This window comes from Ornithodoros turicata, chromosome 1 (genome assembly GCF_037126465.1).
Source record: "Ornithodoros turicata isolate Travis chromosome 1, ASM3712646v1, whole genome shotgun sequence".
NCBI lineage: Eukaryota > Metazoa > Arthropoda > Arachnida > Ixodida > Argasidae > Ornithodoros > Ornithodoros turicata.
The window spans coordinates 179039747-179065767 of record NC_088201.1 but is presented as its reverse complement, the minus strand read 5'-3'; the positions used below and the strand labels follow the sequence as shown (position 1 = coordinate 179065767).

The window sequence follows — 26021 nt, the reverse complement described above, 5'->3', positions numbered from 1 at the left end:
GTCCTGAAAACGTTGGAAAAACGCCCCTTGCGTTTGGGCCTTAAGACCTGCACTCTAACCGCCGGTTGCACCAATCTCGGCTTAAAACGCCGCTCCCGGGAGACCGGCTTAGCGCTTGAGTTCCCTCAAACCAGGTTCAGCGGGGGGAAGCCCTCAACTTTGCGTTGCACCAAACCTCACGCTCATTTATGCCCGTCACTTTGCCAAACCTAGTTTAGGCTAGGGAATTCTAGGGAATTTGTTCGTCTGCTTCGACGGCCACGTGTTATTGGCTTTTCGAGATCACATGACTATGCAATACACCGACACACCTTGCGACGGGCCCAACACGCTCGTTTGTTTCCGTGACAGCAGACGACAGTTTTCTTCGCTGTAATTGAACTTAATTTGCGTTTCTACTTTTGAAACAAGGCGAAATAAAGCTCTTTTCCAGCCGAATTGTGTCGTTTGCATGACTCACTTCATTCTGCAAATGCTGTCGTCTGCTACGCTGTCGTCTGCTTTGTTACAGGATCGCGACTGCCGTGTTATCATGTCGTCGAGACCGCGGTGTCCAAATTTCACACCGAGAGAGCAACAGAAACTTCTAGATATTGCAGAAGATTACATAGGTATCATTGAAAACAAACGAACAAATGCGGTGACAGTCAGGCAGAAAAACGAAGCATGGGAAACCATCGCCCGCCGTTTCAATTCGGCACCAGACACAACCTTCCGGGAGCCACGGAAGCTCAAAAAGTGTTACGAAAATCTCAAAAAAAGGAGCAGGAGGCTGATAGCACACAACAGAATTCAAACTATGCTGACAGGCGGGGGAGAAAGGGACTTGCCAACTGGTGAAGGAGGCGAGCAACTGACGACGACCCAAGCAGCTCAGGAGGTAGAGACGGCGGAGAGAGTTGCCGCTCTACTGGCGGAACAGTTTGCACCGAACGAAAATGCGTTCGACTCCGATGCTCCTTTGTACGGTAAGGCTAACTCAAATAGCATTTTCATATCCCACCTGCGAAGCTGTATCAATGAAAAGCTCTCTCTTTAAGAACTACCTTAAGGATATTTGCTAAACCACGTATTACAGCGTAGCGTAAATTTTGCATGAAAAATATACATACATGCTATTTAAAAAAAGGTAGAGCCATCCACGTAGAATATGGTGCCCTCATACTTTCTGTGCATTTTAACAGGTACGCTTGGGAACGCTGACACAGAACGAACCAGTATCGAGCTGGAAGTAATGGCTGCCCCACCATCTGCCACTGGGCCCAGCACATCTTCAGGAACTGTGAGGATCTATTATAGTTTTTTTTTTTTTTTTTTTGCAGTGGGACGGTGTTAGTGAACTCATTGTACTTGTGTCTCAAAAAATCCTTGTAGTTACTTCAGTTATAAGATACGTTTCTAAAATGGGATATTGGGATCAAACAGGTATTTGTCGACGACTATCATATCTTTTTCCCACCGACATGTCACATTGCCTGCTTTTGACTTATAGTAACAGGCCCGTTCCATGGCACGTTTTTAAACATGTTGTAAAAACTGAAATGCTCCCCATACAATGCCTTCATGCTAGGCTCTCCTATCCACTGTAATATCTTTTGCTGATGCCACTATTTCAGGTTGAAGCTTCTACCGTGACACAAAACGAAAGCCATAATGTCATGCCTACAGCAGCATCACGTATGGCGGGGCAACCTGTTAGAGCATCCACCAGCCAGCGTGCCCTGGACACATATGCTGGAGTTGCTGATGCCAGAAAAGCATACTTTGAGGAAAAGCTGAAGATGCTGAAGGAGCAACACGAAATGAAAATGAAGGTGCTCCTCTGCGAGGCAGAGCTGACAGAGACACAGCTGGCAAAAGCAAAGCTTGAATTACAGAGACTGCAACAGCATACTCACATTTAGCATATGCTTCCTTTGTTGATGAAATATATATGTTTGCAGTATAATATATAACGCAGTAATATATATATATATGTTTGCAGTACAAAGTGTATGACCCCTGCATTTAACTAAAAGTGACTTGTAAATAAAGCATTTTTCTTGTTTGCTGTGTCTATCGTAGTCTTCTTCAAAAATGACCTTGGAAAGATGCCCCTCAGAAAAAGATGCATGTCCTGAAGGTGTTGGAAGTCACTGTTGTGCGCCAAGAATTCAGACTTCCGGCAGACTTCAGACTTCAAGTTCCGGCATTTTGTCTCACGACGATATACTGGCAGAAGACACCTTTGTAATTTTTCGTTGTCTGCGATAGCATCACAAAGTAAAAGTAAAAATATCACGGAAAAAATCTCAATAGCTGCAAAGAACAACCGGGTGAAAAGGAAACAAAAAAGAATGTTAATAGAAAAGGAGTTGCCATAATATTTTGTAGATTGATTTATGGTTCTATTTATTACAAGGGGCCGCAACAAATTGATCTGCGCTTCAAACATCTTTGGCGAATGTAACGCGTTTCACTCAAGGTAAATGTGTTCACATAAAACGACTTCACAAGTAAATACGAGTCACAGCTTTGATATGGAAAAACCCATAGAAAACTACATGTGTGTGTTCTTTACTTCATTCAACATTGAATTGGAGTAGCTGGCTCTCTTAATAAGAGCCACACTCTCCATTTTATTACACCAAGCCAAACCTGGTAGCAGAACCCTCGTACTTTCATTTCAATTAACAGACACTGTTCAACTTCAGAACACCCAAGAAAGAAGTGTGTTCACTGCAGCAGAGACAAGCGCCGCACAACCAAACACAACTTCTGAATTTGTGAGCATATGCGGCACTTGTGCAAGGATGTGTACACTGTGTGCTGCCCTTATACTATACTAAACTATTGCTTCAGGATGAAACTTCCGCAGAAGCCAGTAGCGTAAATCAAAATGAGAGGTCCACAACACATCCACGCACAGGAGGGCCCTCCAACCGGAGTGCTTTCCACAAGTATGCTGGAGTGGCTGATCCGAGGAAGGCATATTTGGATGCAAAGTTAAAAATATTGAAGGAGCGGCATGAGGCTGAGATGAGACTGCTTTGTATCAAGACAGAAGAAGCTGAAAACCAAGTGAAAAAGATGAATTTAGAGCTGCAAATCTTGCAAGAGAGTGTAAACAACCAGTGAATTATGTTTCTAATAATGCACATCCAACATGTGCTCCATTTATGTGTACGTACATGAAATATGCAAAGCAAGCACAACCCTTTCAAGGGGGAAAAATTTGCTGTGCAAATAGTCGTTCTTTACAAACGCTTTGTCCTCATCACTCTAAAAAAAGCCTTGGATGAGCTGTTGTCGCGTTCTGCTTCCGGTCGAAGTGTCCAATCCCGGGAGAGGTTCCACTTCAGGATGAACAGGACGTGGATCATCATAATCTGCACCTGGCACAGGATCACCAGTTGCAGAGACAATGTTATGTAACACTGCCATAGCAACAATAGCCTCAAGTGCTGTACTAAGCTTGATGCGAAGCCCGTACCTGAGAGCAGGGAAGCGCTGCTTCCAAACGCCAAACATTCTCTCTACAGTGTTACGGGTGCGTATATGGGATGCGTTATATCTTCGTTCGGATGTTGTACGCGCTGCTCGAAGGGGTGTCATCAGGTATGGCCGACAGGCGTATCCGCCGTCACCAAGCAGAAGTGACTGGCCATATGTGCCCCGTTCGAACTCCCCTTGCAGCAAAGAATTATTGAAAATCGTACTGTCATGGACACTCCCCGGCCATCTGGCAACAATATTTGTGATTTGCAGGTGTGCATTACACACAACCTGCACATTCAGAGAGAAATATCCTTTCCGGTTTCTATACAGCTCTGCTAGTCGACCACCTGGAGACTGAATTGCAATGTGGGTGCAGTCCAGAGCACCGACAACAAACGGGAAGTTTGATATGTTATAGAATTCTTCCGTGGTGGTAGCCCGCTCTGTTGCTGTTGTCGGAAATTTAATCATGTCCTTTGACAGAGATGCCAGTACACGTGACACTTTCTTAACAATGCGGCATACTGTAGACTTATGAATGAAAGAAAGGTCCCCAAGAACAGCCTGAAATGTGCCTGTCGCATAGAAGCGCAGCGTTATCAACAGTTGGTTGAGTGGCAACACTGGGTTGTTTCTGTTGCTTGCGTGTGAAAGTTGTGCCTCAAACAGTCCAAGAACGTGCAGAGTCGCAGCTTTCGTCAAGCGGAACCTTTGCCTAAATGTCTCATCATCCAACCTGCTAAATGGGTCATCTCGTGGGCACATTTGCCTTGGCATTGCTTCCCTTGGCAGAAGAAGAACGTCCTGTAGATCTTGAATGTCACTGTCCTCAGACAAGAACCCAGACAAAAGTGCAGTCATTTTGTTGACCAACAAGAAGTCGCAAGACGACCTCCAACTGTTTTGTCGTCTGCAATCGCAGCTGAAGCTAATTCGACAGCATGAAAGAGACCGCGATTGATGAAAATTTCGTTTTTACATTACAAAAAGAAAAACGTCCAGGAAACAAGTGTGAAAGACTACAGCTATTTATTACATGAGGACTGTACAATACATCGCTGTTGGTCTGCATTCGTCTGTCTGCGTAACATCGTCTGCGAAGAATCCCGGGTTACAGAAGTGAACAACTTTCGAAAGCAAAAACCCAGTGTCAGAGTAATTAAACACTCATTACGCGGAAAAAGTTAATTTAGCAAGGGCTACCGTACGTTTGGGCAAACACTGGCAACGCAGAGATCGTTCCGTTGCCACTTCTCTCATCCGGACCCAAATCACAGCAATTTATGAACCGTGCACTGACGTATTTCACTTGTATCGATGAGCTGCGCCGTGAACAGCACTTCGTAAACCACCACATTCACATACGAACACAGGCAGCCAACGCGGCTGCTCACATATGTTTAGCTACCACATCTGCGGCATTATTTTACACAATCTGTGCTCATAAAAGTTGAGCGCGCACACACACACACACACAGCACCTCACAACAGTCAACATGTCCGCTTACACGAAACCATTCCGAGGACTTGAAAATGCGCCCATCCTTCTTGTCAGATGCAACTGTATCAACAGAAGAACCGTTGACACTATTCTTCCTCGCAGTAATGACAGAAATTCATTTGTTGTCGCCTCCGCACGACTATTTCAACAAATAATCGAGCAAACAGCTGACGGCATCAGCGCGGCTCCTCGCCCTGAGCCGCCGACGAGGGCGGTTCCGCTGAGTGGAGGTTTAATAGCAGTTTGAGGGCGGCGCTAGTGTTGAGCTCGTTTGGTGCAACGCTCGGAAACTGGAACCGAGCTCAACTAGCTCTGCGAACTCGGTTCTGCGTTAAGCGTCGTTGGTGCAACCGGGGGTAAAAGACGGATAGCTTTTTTCTAAATTTGTTTCCACAGGGACAACACACCGCACAGTGAAAATATTTTGCATAGTGACTCCAGATAAACAGATGACACATAGGGTCGGACACAAATGTCACGTCATTGTCACCTCAGTTAGGAAACTGGTGTCAGACATTTCGGGGGGTACAGGTCGGGAGTGGAACCAGACGCTCGGTTTGGGGGGAGGGCGGTTTCTTTGTCGGAGCGCGTAGTGGGAGAGGGGAGAGAGGGAAAGCCAATGTATAACCTGACGTTCTGGGGTCGATCGCCTAACCGGCCCCCCTCCCCTTGAATTCGCCACTTGTATTGGGGTCTTGGATAAATCACTGGCGCCAGTGCTGCACCCCAAATTGAAGGTGCGACCATGGCCTCGACCCGACCGGTTTCATCGCCATTTTGACACCAAATGAGAAGCATTAAGAGCGACATATCGTGGTTCGGAGGTATTTATAACCAACAACCTCTTACATGTCAGCAAAACATATGCAGGGCGCGGTCCAGATATGTATGTGAAGTTCGAGGAGAAGGAGTGATGTTTTCTTATATGTATATGTATATATATATATATATATATATATATATATACGCTACAAAATTTAGGTTCGAACGACCAGGATGTTGAATATAGATAGGGGAGAAAAGACACCAGAGACTGAAGTAGGGAGTAGGGGAAGTTATTTATTAAGCTGGCATTTAAACTAAGGGTTTAGTTTAAATGCTTAAATGCCTTAGTTTAAATGCCAGCTTAATAAATAACTTCCCCTACTCCCTACTTCAGTCACTGGTGTCTTTTCTCCCCTATCTATCTATCTATATATATATATATTACTTTTCCATGTTTCGTTTTGATTGCTGTGGGTTTACTTCATTTACGGGTTGATTATGGGAGTGGCAAAATTCGACGATGACAAATTCAATTTCGTCAACTCAAACTGAAACTTAGGCTCTACGGAACTTTACCTAGTGACCATCAAATGAGACATGGATTACACCCAGTGGTTCTCGACCCTGGTCATTCACGGAAACTTCTCCCGATGTCCCTTGAACCTGACGTTACCCAACTCCCGCAAGTGAAACCTGTGTGTATCCCAGGGCTCCTCGCGCCCAAATGTGTCCCAGATCTCACAGTTAGCATCGGGGCCGACGTGTACGTAAGCGTCGGTGGTTGTGCGTACGCGCAAAACACAAAGAGAGCCTCGCGCATTTGGCAGAACTACCACCCTCTCCCCAACGTACGCACAGGTTAAAGCGTACGATGCACTAGAACTCACCGACATCGCTGGACAACCCGACTGACGGTCGTCGCAACCAGCAGCTCTTTTCACTACCTGATGAATCAGCAAACGATATCGCCACGAAATAAAGACTAAAATCAATGCATGAAATAGATATCAAAGAAAAATCAATATTTCGACTCTTGCAGGGCATCTATCCCGCCTGACCTTCTTAAGCCGCACTGACCTGTACCATTGTGCGGTAGAGCGTGCCTCGAAAGCACGCTTGTGCAATCACGATAATTGAGAACACTGCTTTAGTCCTGTCTTCATGTTTCAGGGACAAGAATTCTTAATGCCTACCGTTAAGTTGAGTCCTGGGGCTTACATAACATGGACAGGCTCCGTCGACACAGAGTAAGTCTTACATTCTCTCAATGAAGCGCGTGAAAGTGAACAAAGCATACATAGGCTATACATCGAAATAAAATGATTGCAACGGCCGTGGCAAAATAAATTGCGGGAAATAAATGTTTCGTGAACCCCCGATTGAAAAGAAGCTGCCTAGAATGCACTCTCGCGCGCGGGAAAATGCCGCAGCGAACTTGGACTAACCTGGAGATGGAATGCAACGCAATAGTGCATCGAATGCAATCGTGAACCCCCCCCCCCCCCCCACACACACGCACACTCTCGCCTCCAAACGGAATGGACCCTTTCTATGTTCGCACTGCCACTAGTGGCGGGATGTGGTACGTCGTCTTCATGCGAGTAATCCTGGCGACCGTGCGACAAACTTGAAAGAGAAGGCAGGCAAAAAGAGTGAAAGCGCCTCTCGGGCACTGTGAGTACAAACCGTCTCCAACCTCAACCACCAACGCCCAAGAACCCTTGTAGCGGACTACTTCATACCTGCAGGTGGCTGCGCATGCGCATATGCACAGGTCCATTCAAATGGCCTACGATATGTTAATAATACCGATCAGGTGAGGGGCGTTGAACTAGTACATGAGATAAGACTCCCTGCCATGTCTGCCACGTGTGGATCTGAACGCGGTTTCTAGTATATATATAGTTTAATGTTGTCAAAATTGTGGCCAGGAGCGTTAAAGCATAGGCGGAGAGTTTTCAATCTGCCGGAGGGGGCTAGGGCACAACGCCTCCGCCCCCTCCCATAGAGAGAGGTCGGGCAGGGTATCAGGAATTCCGTGTTGTGACGTTATGAGACGAACTTTTACAGGATTTTCATCATCACTCGCATGCAACACGAGATCGATTCTTAGGATATCCCTGAAAGCTTTCATCTTGAGTGTCAGCTGGGTAGACTTTCCGGAGGAGGCCTGGCCCCCCTAGGGAAGTTCCGGAGTGGCTCAGGCCCCCAAGCCCCCTCCCCCCCGCAGTCGGCGCCTATGCGTTAAAGTGTTCAACGGCTGCTTTCGGGAGCTTGTTGGAGGTGTCTTTCCTGTGGCCGGGAAGGCTGTTGTTCATTTGTTGGCCGGTTTCGCCAATGTATTGCATAGAGCAGTCGCCGCATTCAGTGCAGCATATGACATTGGAGCTTGTGCATGTGAATGCATGGTTAACTTAGTGGGTGCAATTGTTCTCAGTGCTTTTGATGGAGTTAGCGCGTTGAACGTGTTTGCATGTTTTGCTGCGCGGGAGGTTGCAGGGGCGTGTTCCATTGTACTGGGTGTTCGTTTTGCTTATTTTGGCGTCGCCCAATGAGTCTGCTCGGTTTTTTGGGCGTCGGTGTGTTGCCTGTATTGAATGCGTGAATATACTCCGAAGTCGGCCATTGCTTTGGAGGAGCGGCTCGTGTCGTGTTGTTTCTTTCGAATTCTTGCTGCCTCAGCGTAGTATCATGCGGACAGCCTTAACAGCAGATAAGGAAGTAGAGTAAGTGTGGCAGATTACATTATCTGATGTAAGGAGGAGGGGGGGGGGCGTGACATATGTCTGTGTCCAGACATCCTATCTTCGAAGCAGTAATAGCCAGTTTTAGCAGACCGTTGGTAAGGTTATCGTGCTTATCGGAGCTAATCACAGCACTGGTTGGTTCCCGTTGATGCGGTATTCCGGATGCTACAGTGAACCCTCGTTAATATGACCACTGCCGTTCCCGCGGATTTTGGTCATAAAGCGAATTGTCACATTAACGGGAAACGGACCCTCCGCGGACCGGACACACCGCTACGCACAACGAAAGCTGACGTAATTATGATTTATTTTCTGAAAAATCTGTTAGCAATGACTACGTCAAACAGTTTTCAGTCATTAATTTTTCTAAATGGATAATAGCACCATCAGTTGCGGACACGTTATCGACCTTTATCTGCTCAAAAAATGACGAGGCAACCTGTGTCGCCCTACTTTAACACGTGTCACCCACTGAGCGAGGTACGAGATAGCCTCTCCCGAGGGCTATTCTGAGGGTCATGTGACGTGGCCATAATAGCGGGAATATAATGCCTGTGTTTGACCCTATACTTGCGACAAACATCTTGGTCATTGTCCGATAAACGGATTGTCATATTAACGAGAGGGATTTACATGCCGGGCGGAACGGTTCCCGAGAAAAAGGGTCATAAAGCGAATATGTCAGATTAACGGGGGGTCATATTAATGAGAATTCACTGTATTGTTTTGAGAGCAGACTGACTAGATTTATTTGCCTTCTTAAGCTGAATACGACTCTAGCCACCTTACGATACGAATGGGCACAGGCTGCAAATTTCCAGGCGTGTCGCGGGCAATACGCAACGGAGCTTCGCCGACCGAGACGCTCATCAGTTTGTACCTATCTGCTGGCGCGGCATAGAAGTTTCCAAGCTTGCCGCTTTCCGCGTTGAGCAAGGGAGGTGACGAGCGTTCGAATCCCCGCTCCGGCTGTGCTTCTCTGTGGTTTTCTCCTCGTTTTCCGTCAGACTTCCCAGACGAATGTCGGCACAGCTTCCCTTGAAGTTGTCCCAGGACGCATACTAACCCCTCTGCTCCATCCCCCATTCCTTCCTGCTGTGCTTTCTCCATCTGTTCCATGTCTGTACGTCGCTCATAGCCACAGTTGCTTCGCGGCGCTACTATGAAATAAATAAGATATTGTACCTTTCTTATACTTTCCTCTGGTAATCGACGGTGTTTCGAACGCTATACTTGCAGCACCGCCGTCGTCATCAAGGATGACACCACTGAGCTGTTCAGCCACACAGGGAAGACCACCAACCTGTCCGTTATGATGAAAGTTATGAGGGACAGCATCGTCATAGGCGAGGACGGCAAGGCCGCTCTGACGGTTGCAGTGGACAAATACAAAGCCACAAGAGGAGATATGAGAAGATCAAAAATCAGCGTGAGCAAGGAATTCAGTCTCACCAACTGCTTCGTGGTAAGTCGATGAAAAAAAGGGGGGATCGTTGTGCAAGGGACAGCCACAGCGGCGTAGTCAGCGACGGAGAGGGTAATTGGGGTGTTGTACCTTTGAATTGCACCTTCTGTAGATCATTTGGGAGAGGGAAAGAGGGATAAATTGTGCCTCCCCATGCAAATTCTGGCTACGTCACTGGGCATCAAATTTCACATCGCGAGATGAAAGAAACCGCTTTTCTTCTCCCTCTCCCTCAAAAGAAGGCCGACAAATGCGGAGCGGACCCTTATTGGCCTCCTAAGACGATTCATCCATTCATCGCGGGAGGGCGTTCCTTTTGTGCTGGTGCCAAAGTGACAGGACCTTTTTTGATCCCGGCATGATAAATTTTGGTGCTTTACAACCGTTTATTACAGTATTAATTATATTAATAAATACTATTAAAATTAGTTATAAAGATTGTGCCGGTGTCGTGCGTTGTTAAAATGCTTGCGTGGATAGGAAAAATACGGTCCATGAGTCAGCAGCAAGTGGGACGTCCTGGGCACGACTGAAAGCCCGTTATTAGGTCGTGGAAGAGAAGTAGCCCGAACCATAGCCGTCAAGAAAAATGCTGTTTCACATCTCACCACTAGCTGCTGGGATCCCGCCAAAGCTCACGTGTTTCACGTCAAAACAGCTTGTGTTCTATAACGCCAGAATCACAAACTTGTAGTGAACCGTGCCATGAGCAATACAGGCGTAACGCAATGGCGAGTTCCTCGACACAGTCCTCTGTCACTGGTTGTGCAGGGAAAGCTTATTCGTGGAATTTGTCACGCAAACTTGTTTGATAAATGTTCTCGTCCTTTATAAACAGCAATCTGGGGTCCTCTCCAATGAATGGGTCTAGCACGCCTTCATCTTCGGAAGCAACGCATGACGAACACCCGATGTAAGCTGCTTCAATTCACTATCTCTCATGAAATGATATGTTGTCTGACAGACGCTCTTCTTCAATAATACATGCATAATACGTGAGAGTCTTGCATTGACAAAGAGAAACAAAACGGAAGAAGACCTAAAGTGTTAGGTTGAAAAATGTATACCTGATCGTGAAATGGTTGGGACAGGTGCTTACGGGACAGCATGGTGCCGCATATCACCAGATGAATAGAATAGGCGGTGACCTGTTTCTTGTTCGATCCCCTCCTGCATCTAGCAGGACACCGACTTCCGACATCTAGCAGGGGGCTGCTGCGAAGGAGAAATACGACAGTGCCGCGTTTCGTAAACTTTTGTCCAAAGCTGTGCATTGCAAAGCCAAAGTTTATTTTTATCGAAGAGACACCTCCTTCTCGCAGAATTCACTATGGACGCGGAGTTTGCGAAAAGTATGCGGGACTTCGGTACTCCGGAAATATACCGACCGTGGAAGAACTTTATCGACTAATTATTGCTTGGCAAGCGAACTATCATTTGAGATACGAAGGAAGAATAACCGCCACTTCGTTATTGTTCTTTGTGCTTCGTATTTTAAAGGGAAACAGAGAAAATTCGCATCTAAAGGTCCGGTAAAAAAAAAAAAAAAGAAGCCAACTTCAAATATGCCGTTTTAGTTAAACGCGTATACATGGTGCCATGTCACACATAGCCATGTACATACATACATGTACATAGTCATGTCATAAACGCTTAACGCAAAAGCATGCCGTCAAAAAAATAACTAAAAAAATAACAAAAAAAAGGCATTGTTCAGTAGAGAACTGTACCGACGTACAGGGTGGGACAAAAGTTTACGGAACAAGCTTACGGTGAGCTCACTGTGTCGCGCTGTTAGCGCCACACAGTGGGAGTTCGGGTGTCGCTTGGATGTGCCTGGGAAGTGGAAGCTACCGCTGTGTATGGGGAAGGTTAGCCTTCCCTTCCCCATAAAGAACAGAACAGAACAGAACATCGGTTGCGATGTCTGGGGGTAGTCCCTGCGTTTTCATCGGACGCTTTGAGTCAAATCCTCACAGTTTGCCGTTGACGTCGGCCCAGGGCGATGCTAACCCGGGTCACCTCCCAGCAGTCTGCGTGTGGAATGCATCGTGTCACTATCTCACGTCCTTGTTGTCGTTGTTGTTGTTGTTGTTGTGCCAAAGCTCAGGATCTGTCGTCATGGTTCGGCTTCAGCACTTCCACGCCCCGCAACAAGAACTGAATCAAAATCTTAGTTTCTCCCTGCTCGCTTCCCAATGCTTCTGTGAAGCGGAAGCGGCGCCACTCAGACTATATACTGCTAAACAAGGTGGTGTCATACAACGACACCCTGCCCCGCTTTCCCACAAAAATAAAAGAAGCAGGAGAAGACGGGTTCCCAGTCATATCGCGAATAATTCCTTCAGCTTTGGAAAGTAAATTTCATCCTCCATGCGATTAACAAAAAAAAAAAAAAAAAGAAAAAATACACTTTCTCATAGAGGCTCAGCATACGGGTTCTAGGAATAAACACGTGTAAGTTCTTGCATATCTCAACAGACCACACATCAAAACGAAAGCGAAGCAGCCAACGCGGAGTTTAGGTCGCTTCGTCAAAAACGCCATTCTATTAGCCGACTTCCGATAAACCGTAACGCGTCGGAATTTTCCCTAAAACGGCATTCTCTAAAACGTGGAGCTCTAAGAAGACCCCTGTGGACGCTTGGGCACGGTGGTACGATGCCATACCGTATAGTGTGCCGCAAAAAACAAAAAAACAACAACAAAAAAAAACACCAATACATCAAACAGCACAGAGACGAGCACAAACTCCAACAGATTGTATTTGGGAAGAGTCACCCTGTGCTATTTATAGAGAGTTCTGTATTTGTGCTAATACATTTTGTTTGAAGTTTTATCGCTCGCATCTCTCACTTTCGTGTGCTTGTCTTGTTTGTTTTTTTTTTTTTGTTTTTCTTACACGATACCGTATGGTTTCAGCGAAGAAGCCTTTAAAACGAGAACCGTTAACACGAGAGTCGCTGGACGCAGGGGCTTCGCGTACACATATACGATATAAGGGCATAACACCCAAACAAAAAGCACGAAATTACTCTTTTTCTGGACCCTTCCTGTCTCCGGGAAAAATGAGAACAGAGTTCGCTTAGAAGTAACTAAACAAGTGAGTACAGATTACTTCCGAAAAGTACTTAAAAGGACACTAAAGTGGAAAATTTTCTTGTCGCAGATTCATGTGTACCGTGTCCAGTTACCACACTATTTCTCTCCAGCGGACTGCCTGACATGGCCTGTTGGGGGAGACTCGTTGCGATAAGTGGATGCGATTAGTTTTGTCGGTAACCGTTGGTGCTAACATTGGTTCACTGATCAAAATGGATCCATTGTTTCAAGTTTCAAGTTCCAGTTTCACCCTCGTGTCTCCCCATAAGTGGAAATTAACATATTCAACAAACGGCATAGCTAGAGGAAGTCATTATGCTCCCGTCTACAGTCCGAAATACAGTGTGTCCTGCCACTAAGGCGTATCCTGGACGTCACAACATTTTCATTGAAACTTCACATATGGAGGGGGAACTCAGCTTGACTGCACATTCTTAAATGTATCAAGGGAACGTGCTCGGTTGGGGAGGGGCTTTGAACGCGCCCCCTCCCCGTCACCGAACGCCCTATGCTACGAACCTGCTCAGAACCAACGCCAACTACACTCTTAAAAATGAACTTCACCACACAGCACGCTCCTAGCCAACCATCATCCCGAATGACAACGTCCTCGCCCCTGATTTGTTGAAAACGGGAGGCGGAGCCTATTTTGTGGCATTATGCACGGCAGAAAATAGGCTCCGCCTCCCGTTTTCAACAAATCAGGGGCGAGAACGTTGTCATTCGGGATGATGGTTGGCTAGGAGCGTGCTATGTGGTGAAGTTAGTTTTTAAGAGTGTAGATATAGAAGGCATGTCTTATACCTCCTCTCCCTCATTAGCTTCGTGAACGCAAAGTCAGAGTTCGTCTGCTACCCCGATTCGAGGTTCCGCGAATTCAAGTACTCGCAAGTGATTGCAGCTAACCTGAAAAAATTGAACCTGTACACTAAAAGTGCCACACGTCTTCTCGAAAATCAGTTTTGAGTGAAATATGGGACTATTTTGTTTTCCCATTTAGTACACGAGTACGCGTTCACTCCTCGCGCACGACAGTGGCTGCCAATGCGTCTGACGGTGTCTCGTCTCCATGGCTACGACCGCTGAAAGCACGTTCACGATCGGCTACGGCCGTTGAAAACACAGTGCTGATTGGCTGACGCTTATAGGTGCAACGTCACGTCGACGAGTAAGCAGGCCTGCTTACTTGTCGACGTGACGTTCTCTGTCTAGGAGGAGTTGTCAGAATTAACCCCCATTCAGGATGATATTGTTCTCTGTCCTAACTATAGTTGAAAAACGTAAAGGGGCGGGCACTTCCCATTTTCCACAAATCGACAAACAGAACGATATATTTCTCAATGACGACTGCTTTTAGTGTGTGGTCTTCTATAATCTTCGTGCCGACGTCGCGGCATGATGAATTTCACCTTTTCTTTTTTTTTTTTTTTCAGTCACCGTGGACCTTTGATGTGGACGAAACCTCACCGACTAGAGCAACGTGTTTATTTAGCAATAAAAGCCCACTCGCACAAGTGCTTCTTGAGCCTGGCGTCACTCATTTTTTCGTTATTTTTTTTAATTCCGTGGCAGCGCCGAGAAACAACGGTGGCGATGGGCGGCATGAAAGAGTGCACAGATGGGGGGGGGGGGGGGGAATATAGGTTTATTGCAAAACAAAACAAAAAACACGAAAGAGGGGAAAGGTTAGCCTGGCTCCAGCAGCCGACTTGCTATTCCCGCTTACTAAAAGAAAAAGGGAGAAAAGGAAAAATAAAGAGAAAGAAGAAAAAAGAAAGACAAATCGGAAAGAGCGAAAGAAGAGGCGCAGTCACAGGCTCAGCGCGAGCCCTGTGTCGGTAAGGAAGCGTACGAATTCCCTTCCGACGCGCCACTGAATGGGGCGTTGCAGAGGGCCCAGTAGCGTTGCCAGCGTGACCTCCCTGAGCCCTAGGGCAGCTAGCCGCTCCATCAGAGTGGCACGGGGAGCGGCGAACAGGCGACAGTGGAGGAGTAGGTGGGAAGTGTTGCCCTCGGTAGAGCAGGCTGCACATGTAGGGGTGTCAGGGGTGCACAGATGGAAAGAACACAGCAGGAAGGGGTAGCGGACAAGGGGTTAGTACATGCATCCTGGGTGGACTGGTGCTGACACTCTTCTACCGGAAAACCCAGGGAAGACCTCGGTACAGCACAGTCTGAGGTAGGATTCGATCCAATCACCACCCGATCTTCAGCACGACCTTAGCTACCACAGGCGAGCAGATGCTCTGGGTGTGTGCCGTTCTGTACTTGTCCCTTCGTTAGACGCGCTTCTCTTATTCCCCTGTCAGACCATTTAGTGTCACCTTGAACGAGTGACACTTGCCTTTAGTGTCATTCGTGTGCTGTCACACGACATCTTTTAGTGACTCTCGGCACAAAATGCACTACCGATTTAGGAACTTCTCCAAACTCACTTCACTTCTGTTCGTCTTACCGGGTGTATAGCCTCGACGGCAGGCTTTGTGGTACATGCAGAAATGTTGAGAAAAATGGGTGGTACATGGGTAAAGAGTAAATGGGTGGTACATGCAAAAAACACAACACACTATACAACCGACACCGCAATATACAGCAACGTGTTATTTTATGTTAGTACAGTGTGACATTGTACCGAAAAAACATGCAATCACTCTCATTACGAGACAGCGAGAACTTCGCGGTCTCAGCGATCTTTTGGAGGTCAGTTTTGTTGTGGCGCATGTTTGAGGCCAATTTGTTTAATCTTGGAAGAGATCGATCGAGAGATAATCGGTTTGCAGGAGCTAATTTTAAATCAAAGAAAAAATATTGCGAGGAAGGTATTGTGGCACACGCCTAAAAATTTTGCCGACGTTTATTCTTATATATCGTAATCGCAATCAGTGCTTAAGTGACACTTACTTAAGCTATGTAGCAAGCGCGTAGCGAGAGTGACATCCGATTGGTCGGGGTGTACTTCACGAAAATGACACCAAATTAGCCCGTGTGACTGGGTATGAGTATGGATCTGGACCAACGTGGCCAAAATGAAGTGTTAACTGAGTAGATGGTGTTACCCACTCGGCCATGTCGCTCGTCCCATTGAAGTTTGTATCGCAATTATTTCCTTGAGTGACATGGTAGACAATAGAGGGCTTCAGAGAGAGACAAACGCGGCCCGACTCAGACTTCCGATAACCACTAGCCAATCAGATTGCTGCCGGCTGAGTAGCGCGGGAGTATACAGTAAGGCAAAGCGAACAAATTTTAACAAACGACCGAAGTCAAACGAGGCTGATAACCCTGATTGTGAGTAATCGTGAGGAGAAAGTTGACCCGCCGTACAACATTACGTCAGGGACCCCCACAGTTCCCACCCTTCCATCCACCACAGCTGCCATCCATACTTAAAGGGACCGAAAAGTGAAAAATAACCCCCATATTTTTGCCCACTGTCGTGCACAACATCGTTGTTTGATAAGATACAGAAAGCATTACTTCTCAATTCCGCATATTTTTTACGTATAAATATTTTGAAGACTGCCGGAACATGGACGGTGCTGCCAGCGAACGGCGAAAAAGAGCAACTTGGGTTTCAGGTCCAGGGCTCCCAGGGATTGGTCAACCCTTACCACGTGAGAGTTAATTTTTTAGAGAACAAAGCTGACGCACATTATCTTACAGCTAAACGCCATTTTAAAAATGACGCTCACTTCCATAGCTTTTACGTTAACAAAGCATTCAGCTACTTCGCCGCTACGAGCTACGATCCGCCGCGCCATCTGCAAGGCCGTCTGTGTTATCGCGTTTATTGTTTACGTCGTGGGTGGTCGTGTTGGTCGCGCGAAGAGAAGTGAATGACATGTTCGTGGTTGTTGTGTCAATTATTCGAGAGACCTACATATGCCTGGTGTAGTTTTGGTGTTCGGGGATGCAAAAATCATGTTCACCATCGGCGGCGGGCGTTTTCTACCACAAGATTCAACAGGAGAGTGCGCGAAAACGAATGTGGTTCGAAACACTCGGTTATTAGATGTAGCAGTCGTGTCGTGTGTGCTGAGCTCATTTTGCTGCCGATGACTACGAAGATGCCGTAGAAGGCGAATTGCGAAGACGTCCGAAGCACACTGGTGCTCAATACCCATTGATTTTGCTTCACCGAGGTGACGAGTTCAGCACAACGTCTTAGGTATGTACAGGCATCACACATGTATAAATTATAATATAGCGACGACGTATTCCATTTAACTTATGTTATCCTACTTGTCCCGTACTCACCATAGTCAACACCACAAATTTAATTTTAGGGGCCTTCCAGTGTTGAAGTGGCACAAAACTGTTTCGTGTGTCTGTGATCCAGGCACTCAAGTTGACATGACAGAAATAGCTGAAAGCAGGTATGCAAAGTCCACAGATTGAAGCACTAGATTTGTTACGTGTTGCAGACTTTGTGACATTTTTTTTAGTCTTTGGACAGGTGCAGAACATTAGTATGACGTCAACAAGGGGAGAAGAAACCGATGAGAACTACTAGCTTGTTTGAAGGGTGCAAGAATACTTCCTGTTGAGATGTAGTCATGACTTTATGACTAAGGAACGCTAATTAATTTTCTATAGATGCATCCTCTACACTTGAATGCCCAGTGAAACAGCAAACGTTCGTGGTCTTTGAAGCCCCACTACTGGAATTGTTCAATGTGTGTCAGAGCTACAGTGTGAAGGTTACCACATCGTATTGGTCCTAAATTTGCAGAGTTCCCCTATCTCAGACGCAACTGTAATTTCGCTTTATTGCTCTTCCGATCCTACCTTCTCAGAAATTAATGTGGTTCACCATACACTGCATGGGCACTGCCTTTCTCTATACTCATGCTTTCAGTTTCTTGTTCTGTCGAATAAATCTTCACTTGAGTTTGCAGCCATCACGCTGTCTACTGTGTTTGCCCCTCATCTATATTGATGTGCTGTAACGGTATAGCACATCAACATGCCAACAACCTACCAAACAACCTTGCCTAGTCCTACTTTTGGATGGAAACTACACGATGTGGTAACATCCACATATGTAAAGTTTTAGTCGACGGAGATTTGCTGTTTTTGTACAACCTTCATTGTACATTTCTTTTGTCTCACTTAGCATGCCTCAAGAAATGTTCTGATCTTCATCAAGATGACAGGTCGTCGCTCGATCTGCAGCATTATTGTTCCTGTAATCTTTTCACCAACAGAGAATACAAAAGTGAACAAATGGTAAAATATAACTAGCTTGTTAAATTCAAAAGGGAAAGACGAAACTGTTTATACTTCTCTTGTTTATTTTGTTGCAGGTTTTACAACTCTATCAAGTACGTCAAAACATCAGTGGGCACGAAGTCCTACTCTGTTTCCTAAATCCCTGGACAATAAAAAAGAAAGATATAGTTTGAGTTGTGACAAAATGTTGCTTCTGCCCTTATATTATATTTCAATTAAATGTTACGATGCATTTGTTGTGTACACTGAAGCCAGTTTCAATTTGCAGGGCTGTCAAAAGTACTTTACAAAAGTACATCTCAATTACAGTAACAGAGAACTTATGCAATAAATTATTTAGCCATTTTGGAGTACTATGCACACCAATGGTGCATGGTTAACTTTGAACCCAGATCAAGGGTTAATAATACTTGAAGTCAGCCCTCAAGTCCTTCTTTACAAATGTTAGTTGGTGACGTGACAATGAATCAGTTACAAGTACTCTGTTTAGCAAAACAGAGTTAATTAAGTGCTAAATCCCAATCTTGGTTCAATTATTAGTTGACATTTGGAAACGTGGTCACTAAAAAAGTATACTAAAAGGTTATGAACACAGTTCAGCTGAATGACACTGATGAAAATTATCTTACTTACTCCTCACATGAGACATGAGAATAACCTACAAATACATCTATGCCCACAGGTTCTTAACCCTCCAGGAACAAACTAGTAATTATAATATGCTGTGACAGCAAAGAAAAAGCAACGAGAAAAACTTACAGCAATAAATGAATGTATGTTGACAACATTTCTACAGGTCAGCGCACTGATGGGAAAGCATCCCTAATAGCATGCATGACGCAGATCAAGATCCAGTGGAGTACTTTCTATTGTATTTTCTCGGGGCACCCCATACCCTTCTTGTGAATGGCCGACATGTGGTATAACGGAATTTCCTGCAGAAATAACGGTTTTCCGTCCAGTTTGCCGTTCAAGTAGCGCGTAAAGACCACACGGCGTATGTTGCCATGCTCTTCGGTTTCTCGGATGTATGTAAAAGACATTTGCAGTACTTCGGTGTCAAGGCACAGTATTTCGAAATATTCGTTAGTTCTGATGCAATGGTCTGTCTGCTTTTCACACGCATTCTCTACCTCTCGGCAACAAAAACCGTAGTATTCATCCGTAGTATCCGTCCGTTTGCATTTCACACATTAACACCTGCACGACGCAAAAACAGCGCTTGTTTCGGCTTACACAAGTGCTTCTGCCTGATACATGGAAATTTCACAAAGCAGTCCATGTTCACGGCACGGTGAGCTACTGCTGAGGACGAATGTGACTCCGATTAATCTCTGGACGAGGAATCTTCTGCTGCGAAGAACACACTTTCCAGCACGCTAACGCACGAACAACATTTCTGTGTGAGCGACAGTTCTCGAATGCGGAATTCCAGCGCACTCATGTTCAAGAGGCTCGACATTCTTGACGTAGAAAGTGGTCACAAATGCCCACTGCCATTTTCGTTTTCGCCGGATTAGCGCCCGGAAGTGCGCGTATTACATGCGTCCTCGACAGATGGCGCGGGGTCATGCAATTGTTGACAGACTGCTCGGTTTCCTACTAGGTCCCTGGACATGCAATTATGGAAAATTCGATTACAGAAAAACTACAACGATTTCAGCGGAGTTCTTTGATATTTGAACTTTTGAAGGTTCAAGCTTTTCGCTGAACATATAGTTTCGGTAGGTTTATATTCACTTTTCGGTCCCTTTAAACATGTACAGACGCTGCCGGTTGAAAGTGACCACCGGAAGCGTTTTGCCAGCATTTTATCGCAGGAGGCCTTCCACGGAGGACTTCCAACAACTTCCGTGAGCCCATCAAAGAAATTGGGTTGGGCACGGTAGAACTTTCCCTTGTTTCCGTGTCTTGTATTCGACCTGCAGGTTGCTTCACCTGGCGTGAAAAGAAAATCGTATTAAAAATATATTTGTTTGAATACTATGAGGTCACTGCTCGGGTTGTTTTTTTCTTTTGCATGACTTCTGAGCACGTGAATTTGCCGAATCTCCGATCTCCGAAATTTGCGAAGACCTCACGTATTTTTGTTGTTATTTTTTACCAGAAACAGGAAGTGCGCGTCGGTTTCCCTCATCGCATTGTAAAATACGTTCCCTACAGCTTTGGTAATAGCTGAAACAGAATTGCAAAAAACGTCGTTTCTGGGCGCGTATATTCGCCTTAGCTGCTCGCCACCTAGTGGACCCCAGCAGGAACACTCAATGAATGATAGGAGCAGAAGAGGATTGGTATATTTCGCACTGACCTGAAACTGCCCCAGCTTCCTTTCGTGCGCGACGGAGTTTCCCGGCTTACAGAACTCAAACAGCAGCAGCACTGCTCAATTCCGCAGTGCAGAACTACTGCGGAGAAAAATATTCAATGTGGTGACGGGAAAGATTAAAAAGATACTGTTACGAGAGTGAGGAAGACGTCGAAGGTGAAGGGCGCGGACACTTCGACTTTTTCGGGATCGAACTGACGGAGGTGAAGGGATCGGAACCTTGTAACATTTGGTGTCAGAAGTGGGCTTCCCGTTGCGTGAACAATGCCCCCACGACGACGCCGGCAACCGGCTCCTCCAGTGGAGCATGATCCTGAAGCCGCAAGCTTCATTACCCGAGAGCAAATGGAAACATTGCTGCAGTCGAATACACGCAGCGTCGTGGAGGAGCTGCGGTCCGAATTCGCTGCACTGTTGCATCTGCCTCAGGGAGGGTCTGAAACTGGTCAGCTTTCGTCTGGTACGACGGCGGATCGTTCACACCACGATAAACCATCATGAGAGACACGTCAACCCTCAGCAGCTGCAAACCCTGATAAGTTCAACGGCGAGGATCCTTGGACCAGCTATTTGGCACAGTTTGAAGTGTTGGCCGACGCAAATGGATGGTCGGAAGAACAGAGAGCATGCCACCTTGTCTCTGCGCTACGAGGACCTGCGCTGGCGGTTCTTCAGACATTGTCGCCGTCAGAGAGACACAGCTTGAGGCGCTTGACAGAGGCTCTTGAACATAGTTTCGGTGAACGTCATCAGCGAGGGCTATTCCATGCCCAGTTGAGAAGCCGAGTACAACTTCCAAATGAGTCGCTCACCGAGCTGGCTTATGATATTGAGAGAAAGGTTCGTGTGGTTTTTGCCGACTGCGCCCAGGATGTCCTGGACACCGTCGCTGTTGGCTACTTTCTTGACGCGATATCCGATGCTGACGTCCAGCAGGCCGTCCGGCTGGCGGACCCCTTGAGCCTCCGATTGGCCGTTACTCGTGCCCTTGAAGTACACGCGGCCAAACAGGCATCCAGGGCCGCACTGATCCACCGAATGCGCCTCGATATGGCTTTACAGGTCAGTGACAAGTTGACTCTCCAACCTGCTGCCACTGTGGTGCTCTTGAGGATCTGGAACACATCCTTCTTCATTGCCCCCACTACCAACCTTCCCGAACCACACTCTCAGAGTCTCTTCGTGAGCTGGACTCTCGCCCCTTCTCCCTATCGAAATTGCTTGGTTCCTGGCCCAATCCAGCCAAGCAACGATCTGCGCTCAAAGCTCTTTTGACATTTTTGGACACCATCGGACTTCGTTCGTTATTGTGAAGGGGCTCGTTATTTTATTCCCCACATCCCCAGCAGCAATGGGGTAGAGAACCTCCCCACTCTCCAAAGTCAAAATGAAGTTGTTGTTTGACAATGAAGACTTACTCTACAATGCACCCATGCCACCACTGAGCTTTCCACGAGCCTCGACGTCCCACTGTAGAAGTTTTTATTAACTTTTCGTTCTCTAATTACAACTCCTCGTAATGATACACCTGACCAAGGTAACACTTGCAAATATTTTTTAGGGTGCAGTATTCATATATTTGCTGAATGTTTGGGAATATTTTTTCAGATGACGCAGCATTGTCCACGGTATCGGATACCATAATTGGTAATTATTAATTTGTGGGTCTTATCCCTGTCCTCAAGTGACCTCGGTGTGTTACCTCACATGTACACGTATACATATATTACGTAAGTCGTTAGTGGGACCGCAAAGTAGTGTGCCGACTTGAGGACTGAATAATACTTGTAGTCCATTTATACGTTCTTCACTCAATGAGCTCCTTCCTCAGCCTATACTAACTAGGCTTCTTGTACTCATATCACTATTAGGAGACATTAGTGTAGAAATCAAACAACATCAGTTCTGAATTTTCTCGCTGCGACAGCTACCCCGTTCCTGCACAACATTTACTTGACATGACTGTTGCAGAGTGGGGTCTATCCTAATCTTATGAACGTGCTGGGTACGTCTTGCATATTATGTGGTTAGTGTGTAGCACTAGTTCGAGCAATTATATTTTGGTTGTGGTAGATGACATGAGTGACATCCAAGCAGCAGATGAGAGCGTTGATTGCAATTACTCTACGCTCTACATTACCCTGTCCCGCTGTATAATAGCAAAAAAAAAAAGAAAAAAAAAAGAAGAAGAAGCAAACGTTTTCAGGCATGACAGAGCGCAGCCATAGAAGCATAGATTTTGTTCCTGCTGGTTATGCGGGTGAACGTTTTGTGCAGGCACAATAAGCGCGTGAAGTTATGTGAAATTTGCTAATTGGCCTTTCAAAGATGCTTTGGCAGAAATGTCTGAACACCAGATTAGGGATTAGCTGATAATTATCTATTGTATGAGGAGATATCCTACTTGGTAGGATATCCAGCAAATAGCATGTATCCCTGAATGTGAAATAGCAAATACACATGACAAATATTGCCATGGCTGCCCTTATGCTTCAGTCGTTCTATTTCTATACAGTGCATAGTTCGGCGTCCCTGGAGATGACAAAGAACGTACAAAACAGCAACAGCAGCCAACACGCACTATTAGAAAAGCGTTACCTCCTGGTGGTGAGTAACTTGCTACATGCACGGGAGAGGGGGGGGGGGGGGGGGTTGTTCACAAGGTCGTGCTATTACACATCCCGATTAGCTGCTGATGTACATGGAATTTCAGCCTTTCACTTGTGGTTTAGTCCTTATAATAGACGCGATTGCTTCAATATGTAACTTATTTGAGGGCAAACAAATTGCTTACCAGGGTGGGATAATAACTTCCTGCCAGTTACAGTATATTGCAGCTTAGGTCAGATTTTTAACAACGTTCTGATCCCATCAGCTTGTGTAGTGGAAAACTGGTGTGAAGCAATTTCGCTTCAGGCACGATTACTCACTGATGCATGTTATTCCAGAATTCCACCATGACGTGCTGACTGGTCTGACCGAAGCAACGGAAGGATCTCTGGAAATACTGCACGGATTTCGTACGGGCTATGACACGTCAAGCATAAAGACAACTGCCTGGAAGTAGTTAAATGCTTGCGCTGAACACCATATATAGCTGTCACTGCAGGTACACTAAAGCAGTTTAGTAGCGCGAATGGCATTCTTGCCCCGTGCAACATTTTAGCAGATAAGTATCTCACGGGAACATGGAAATAGCAGAGAGCGACAACCCTGCACGAGCTACATTGTCTGCTGTTGGAGTATAAACAGCCCTTTACGTGAACCGTATACGAATCTGTTAGAGGGCAATGAAGTGCCAATACATCAGGAAAATAAGCTGTTATTTATTTCAAATAAAAATATGTTTGCGTGAATGCTTCCCGTTGCTGGCAGCTGTCGATAGAGGCACAAAGCAGTTATGATGTCGCGTTATGGCTCCTTCCATTGCCAAACGGATTCCAATTGCATTGGTTTCTTCTAACCTTGCATGTTCACTACTTGTCCAGCATTGGGGGCATGAGCCCGGAATCTTGTGCTAGGCGAATACTAAGGATGCTGATGTCAGATCGAATGGCGGGAGAATTTTCGTGGCAAGGAAAAAAAGGGAAGCACTCATTCTGCTGAACGTTTCCCGATGCATTATCGGTAGGTAAAGCTTCTTGCAACCCCAGTCATTTAACTCATGTTTCCACCCTCGTGGGCCAGATGAAACCTCTTCCTGTGTAAAAGCAGAACTGCGTAGTGTATAAAAATTTGCGTTAAAACTTGCCTGCACAGCTAATGCGGGTGGTGGCTTAAATGTATTACGAGGGAAGCATGCTAAGCAGCTGTTCTCACAAGTTTCAATGGATTTCAATTGGTTGGACCAGTGAGAAGTTCAGCCGATTCTTCGTGAGGGTGCGCAGCACTCACTCATCACCTTCGTTAATAGAATAGCAGAGCTCTTGTCTTGTTAGTCGTTTTTCCCCTACTAGTTCTGGAGTAGCTTGCCCCGCGATGAGCGGGTTCACATCTTCATTTTTCTCCTATTATCATCATTATCAACCGAAGCTTGGGTGCTTCTGAACAGGGCCTCTATCGGCCACAGGGCCAGGGGCCAGTCATTCGGAACAGGGGCCAGTCATTGGTCGTTACATGGAGAAGGAATGGACAACAGAAATGAATGTCTTTAGTCAAACTCTTAATCCTGCAATCTTCGTGATAAAGTAGATAAAGGATGAATAGTGCAGGATCAAGTGCTTGAATTAATTGAGTGAGAGCGCGTGCCATTCACTTCAGTTCTTCACGCCTTCTCCCTGTAACGACCAATGAGAGACGAGTCTCAAAGTAATCGAGGTCGATTACTTCACAATAATAGGGTACCAGGCTGTGTAACCTCCAAGGGTGCAGCATTGTACAGAGAGTATAAGGTGTGCAATAATTACTATGTGAAGAAAAATGCTGCAAAGCGGGGGAAGCCCTCAAGATGTGAGTGTTTCATTTGAGTTGTGTTGCCCTACATTTTTATAATAACACGCGTGTTTTCTTCTTTTCCTTTTATGCAGCTGCTGTTAAGTCTACACGGAAATGCAGCGACTATACCATTGAAAGCGCGATAAAAGACTGGCTCCGCCGTGCACCTGCAAGAACCAGGGACACGTCCCAGAGGTATGCATTCCACGAGCTCTCTGCTGCCATCAGTGTAGTGCACGTAATGACTGTCCAAATATTTTGCCCTTGAATAATGTTATGTAATTACAGCTTCATTGGTCAGAGACAAATAATGTTTGTTTTCTGAAATATCCAGCTCATCTGCAAATGGTTCCTCAAATGAAACATCTGCACACTGAGGCCTCGCTGTGTGGACACTGCTTTCCTGAACAAAGGACAAGAATGCACATACTCTCTTTTTTTTTAGCTTCAGAGTTCCACAGTGGTGTTTTTTAAAACCTGTTTACTCATTCAGGAGGATGAGGATCCTGCCAACAGGACATTCCGTACTCGGTTCAAGTGCATTTTTTGGACAGTGTCATATATAAACAACTAATGCTCCCCTTGTAGTCAAGTCACTAAGCATACACGCTTGCATCCACCACGAGGGAAATTCAGTGCTCAAATGAAGAAGTGGACTGCAATTCGAAGGTGTACCTGCGTGATAATGCTTCGTGTCAAATATTTTAATGCACTTAATATATTAAGCAAGTATAAAGTCATGTACTACACATTTGCAAGTACCTGATATAACGAATGGTACCAGATATGTACTTAATAGATATGTTCAATTTCTATGCAGTTCAAAGCATATTCGAATTGTACAACTGTAAGTTTATGACAGAGTGTTCTCACAGAGTTGTAATCTTTATATAGGCTGGTAATGCCTTCCAAAGCCATGCTAAAGTGCCAACATTTCCATTTCTACGTCTGCAACACTAAATACATTGTATC

At 45.8% G+C, this 26021-nt stretch overlaps 2 protein-coding genes and 1 long non-coding RNA gene across 3 annotated transcripts in view; all 3 read left to right on the top strand.

Annotated features, from left to right (window-relative positions):
• The window catches only part of LOC135378829 (uncharacterized), a 33832-nt gene extending 19258 nt beyond the window's left edge, over window positions 1–14574 (top strand). Inside the window, exons 5-8 of the mRNA XM_064611940.1 lie at window positions 6914–6990; window positions 9730–9955; window positions 10794–10868; window positions 14491–14574. Coding sequence (XP_064468010.1) covers window positions 6914–6990; window positions 9730–9955; window positions 10794–10826 — 336 coding nt within the window. The 3' untranslated portion in view covers window positions 10827–10868; window positions 14491–14574. The remainder of the gene's footprint in view (window positions 1–6913; window positions 6991–9729; window positions 9956–10793; window positions 10869–14490) is intronic.
• Window positions 547–1986, top strand: LOC135373395 (uncharacterized). Its single transcript, XM_064606607.1, has 3 exons — window positions 547–968; window positions 1185–1282; window positions 1617–1986. Exons 1-3 carry the CDS (start codon window positions 800–802, stop codon window positions 1902–1904), a joined length of 555 nt encoding a protein of 184 aa, XP_064462677.1. The 5' UTR covers window positions 547–799; the 3' UTR covers window positions 1905–1986.
• A 6404-nt stretch (window positions 14575–20978) lies between the features above and the next one.
• LOC135373394 (uncharacterized) lies at window positions 20979–25215 on the top strand. The gene is made up of 6 exons (XR_010416440.1): window positions 20979–22152; window positions 22224–22262; window positions 23131–23222; window positions 23564–23678; window positions 24104–24242; window positions 25142–25215. It is a non-coding gene; the product is annotated as an uncharacterized LOC135373394 (long non-coding RNA).
• The last annotated feature ends 806 nt before the right edge of the window (window positions 25216–26021 follow it).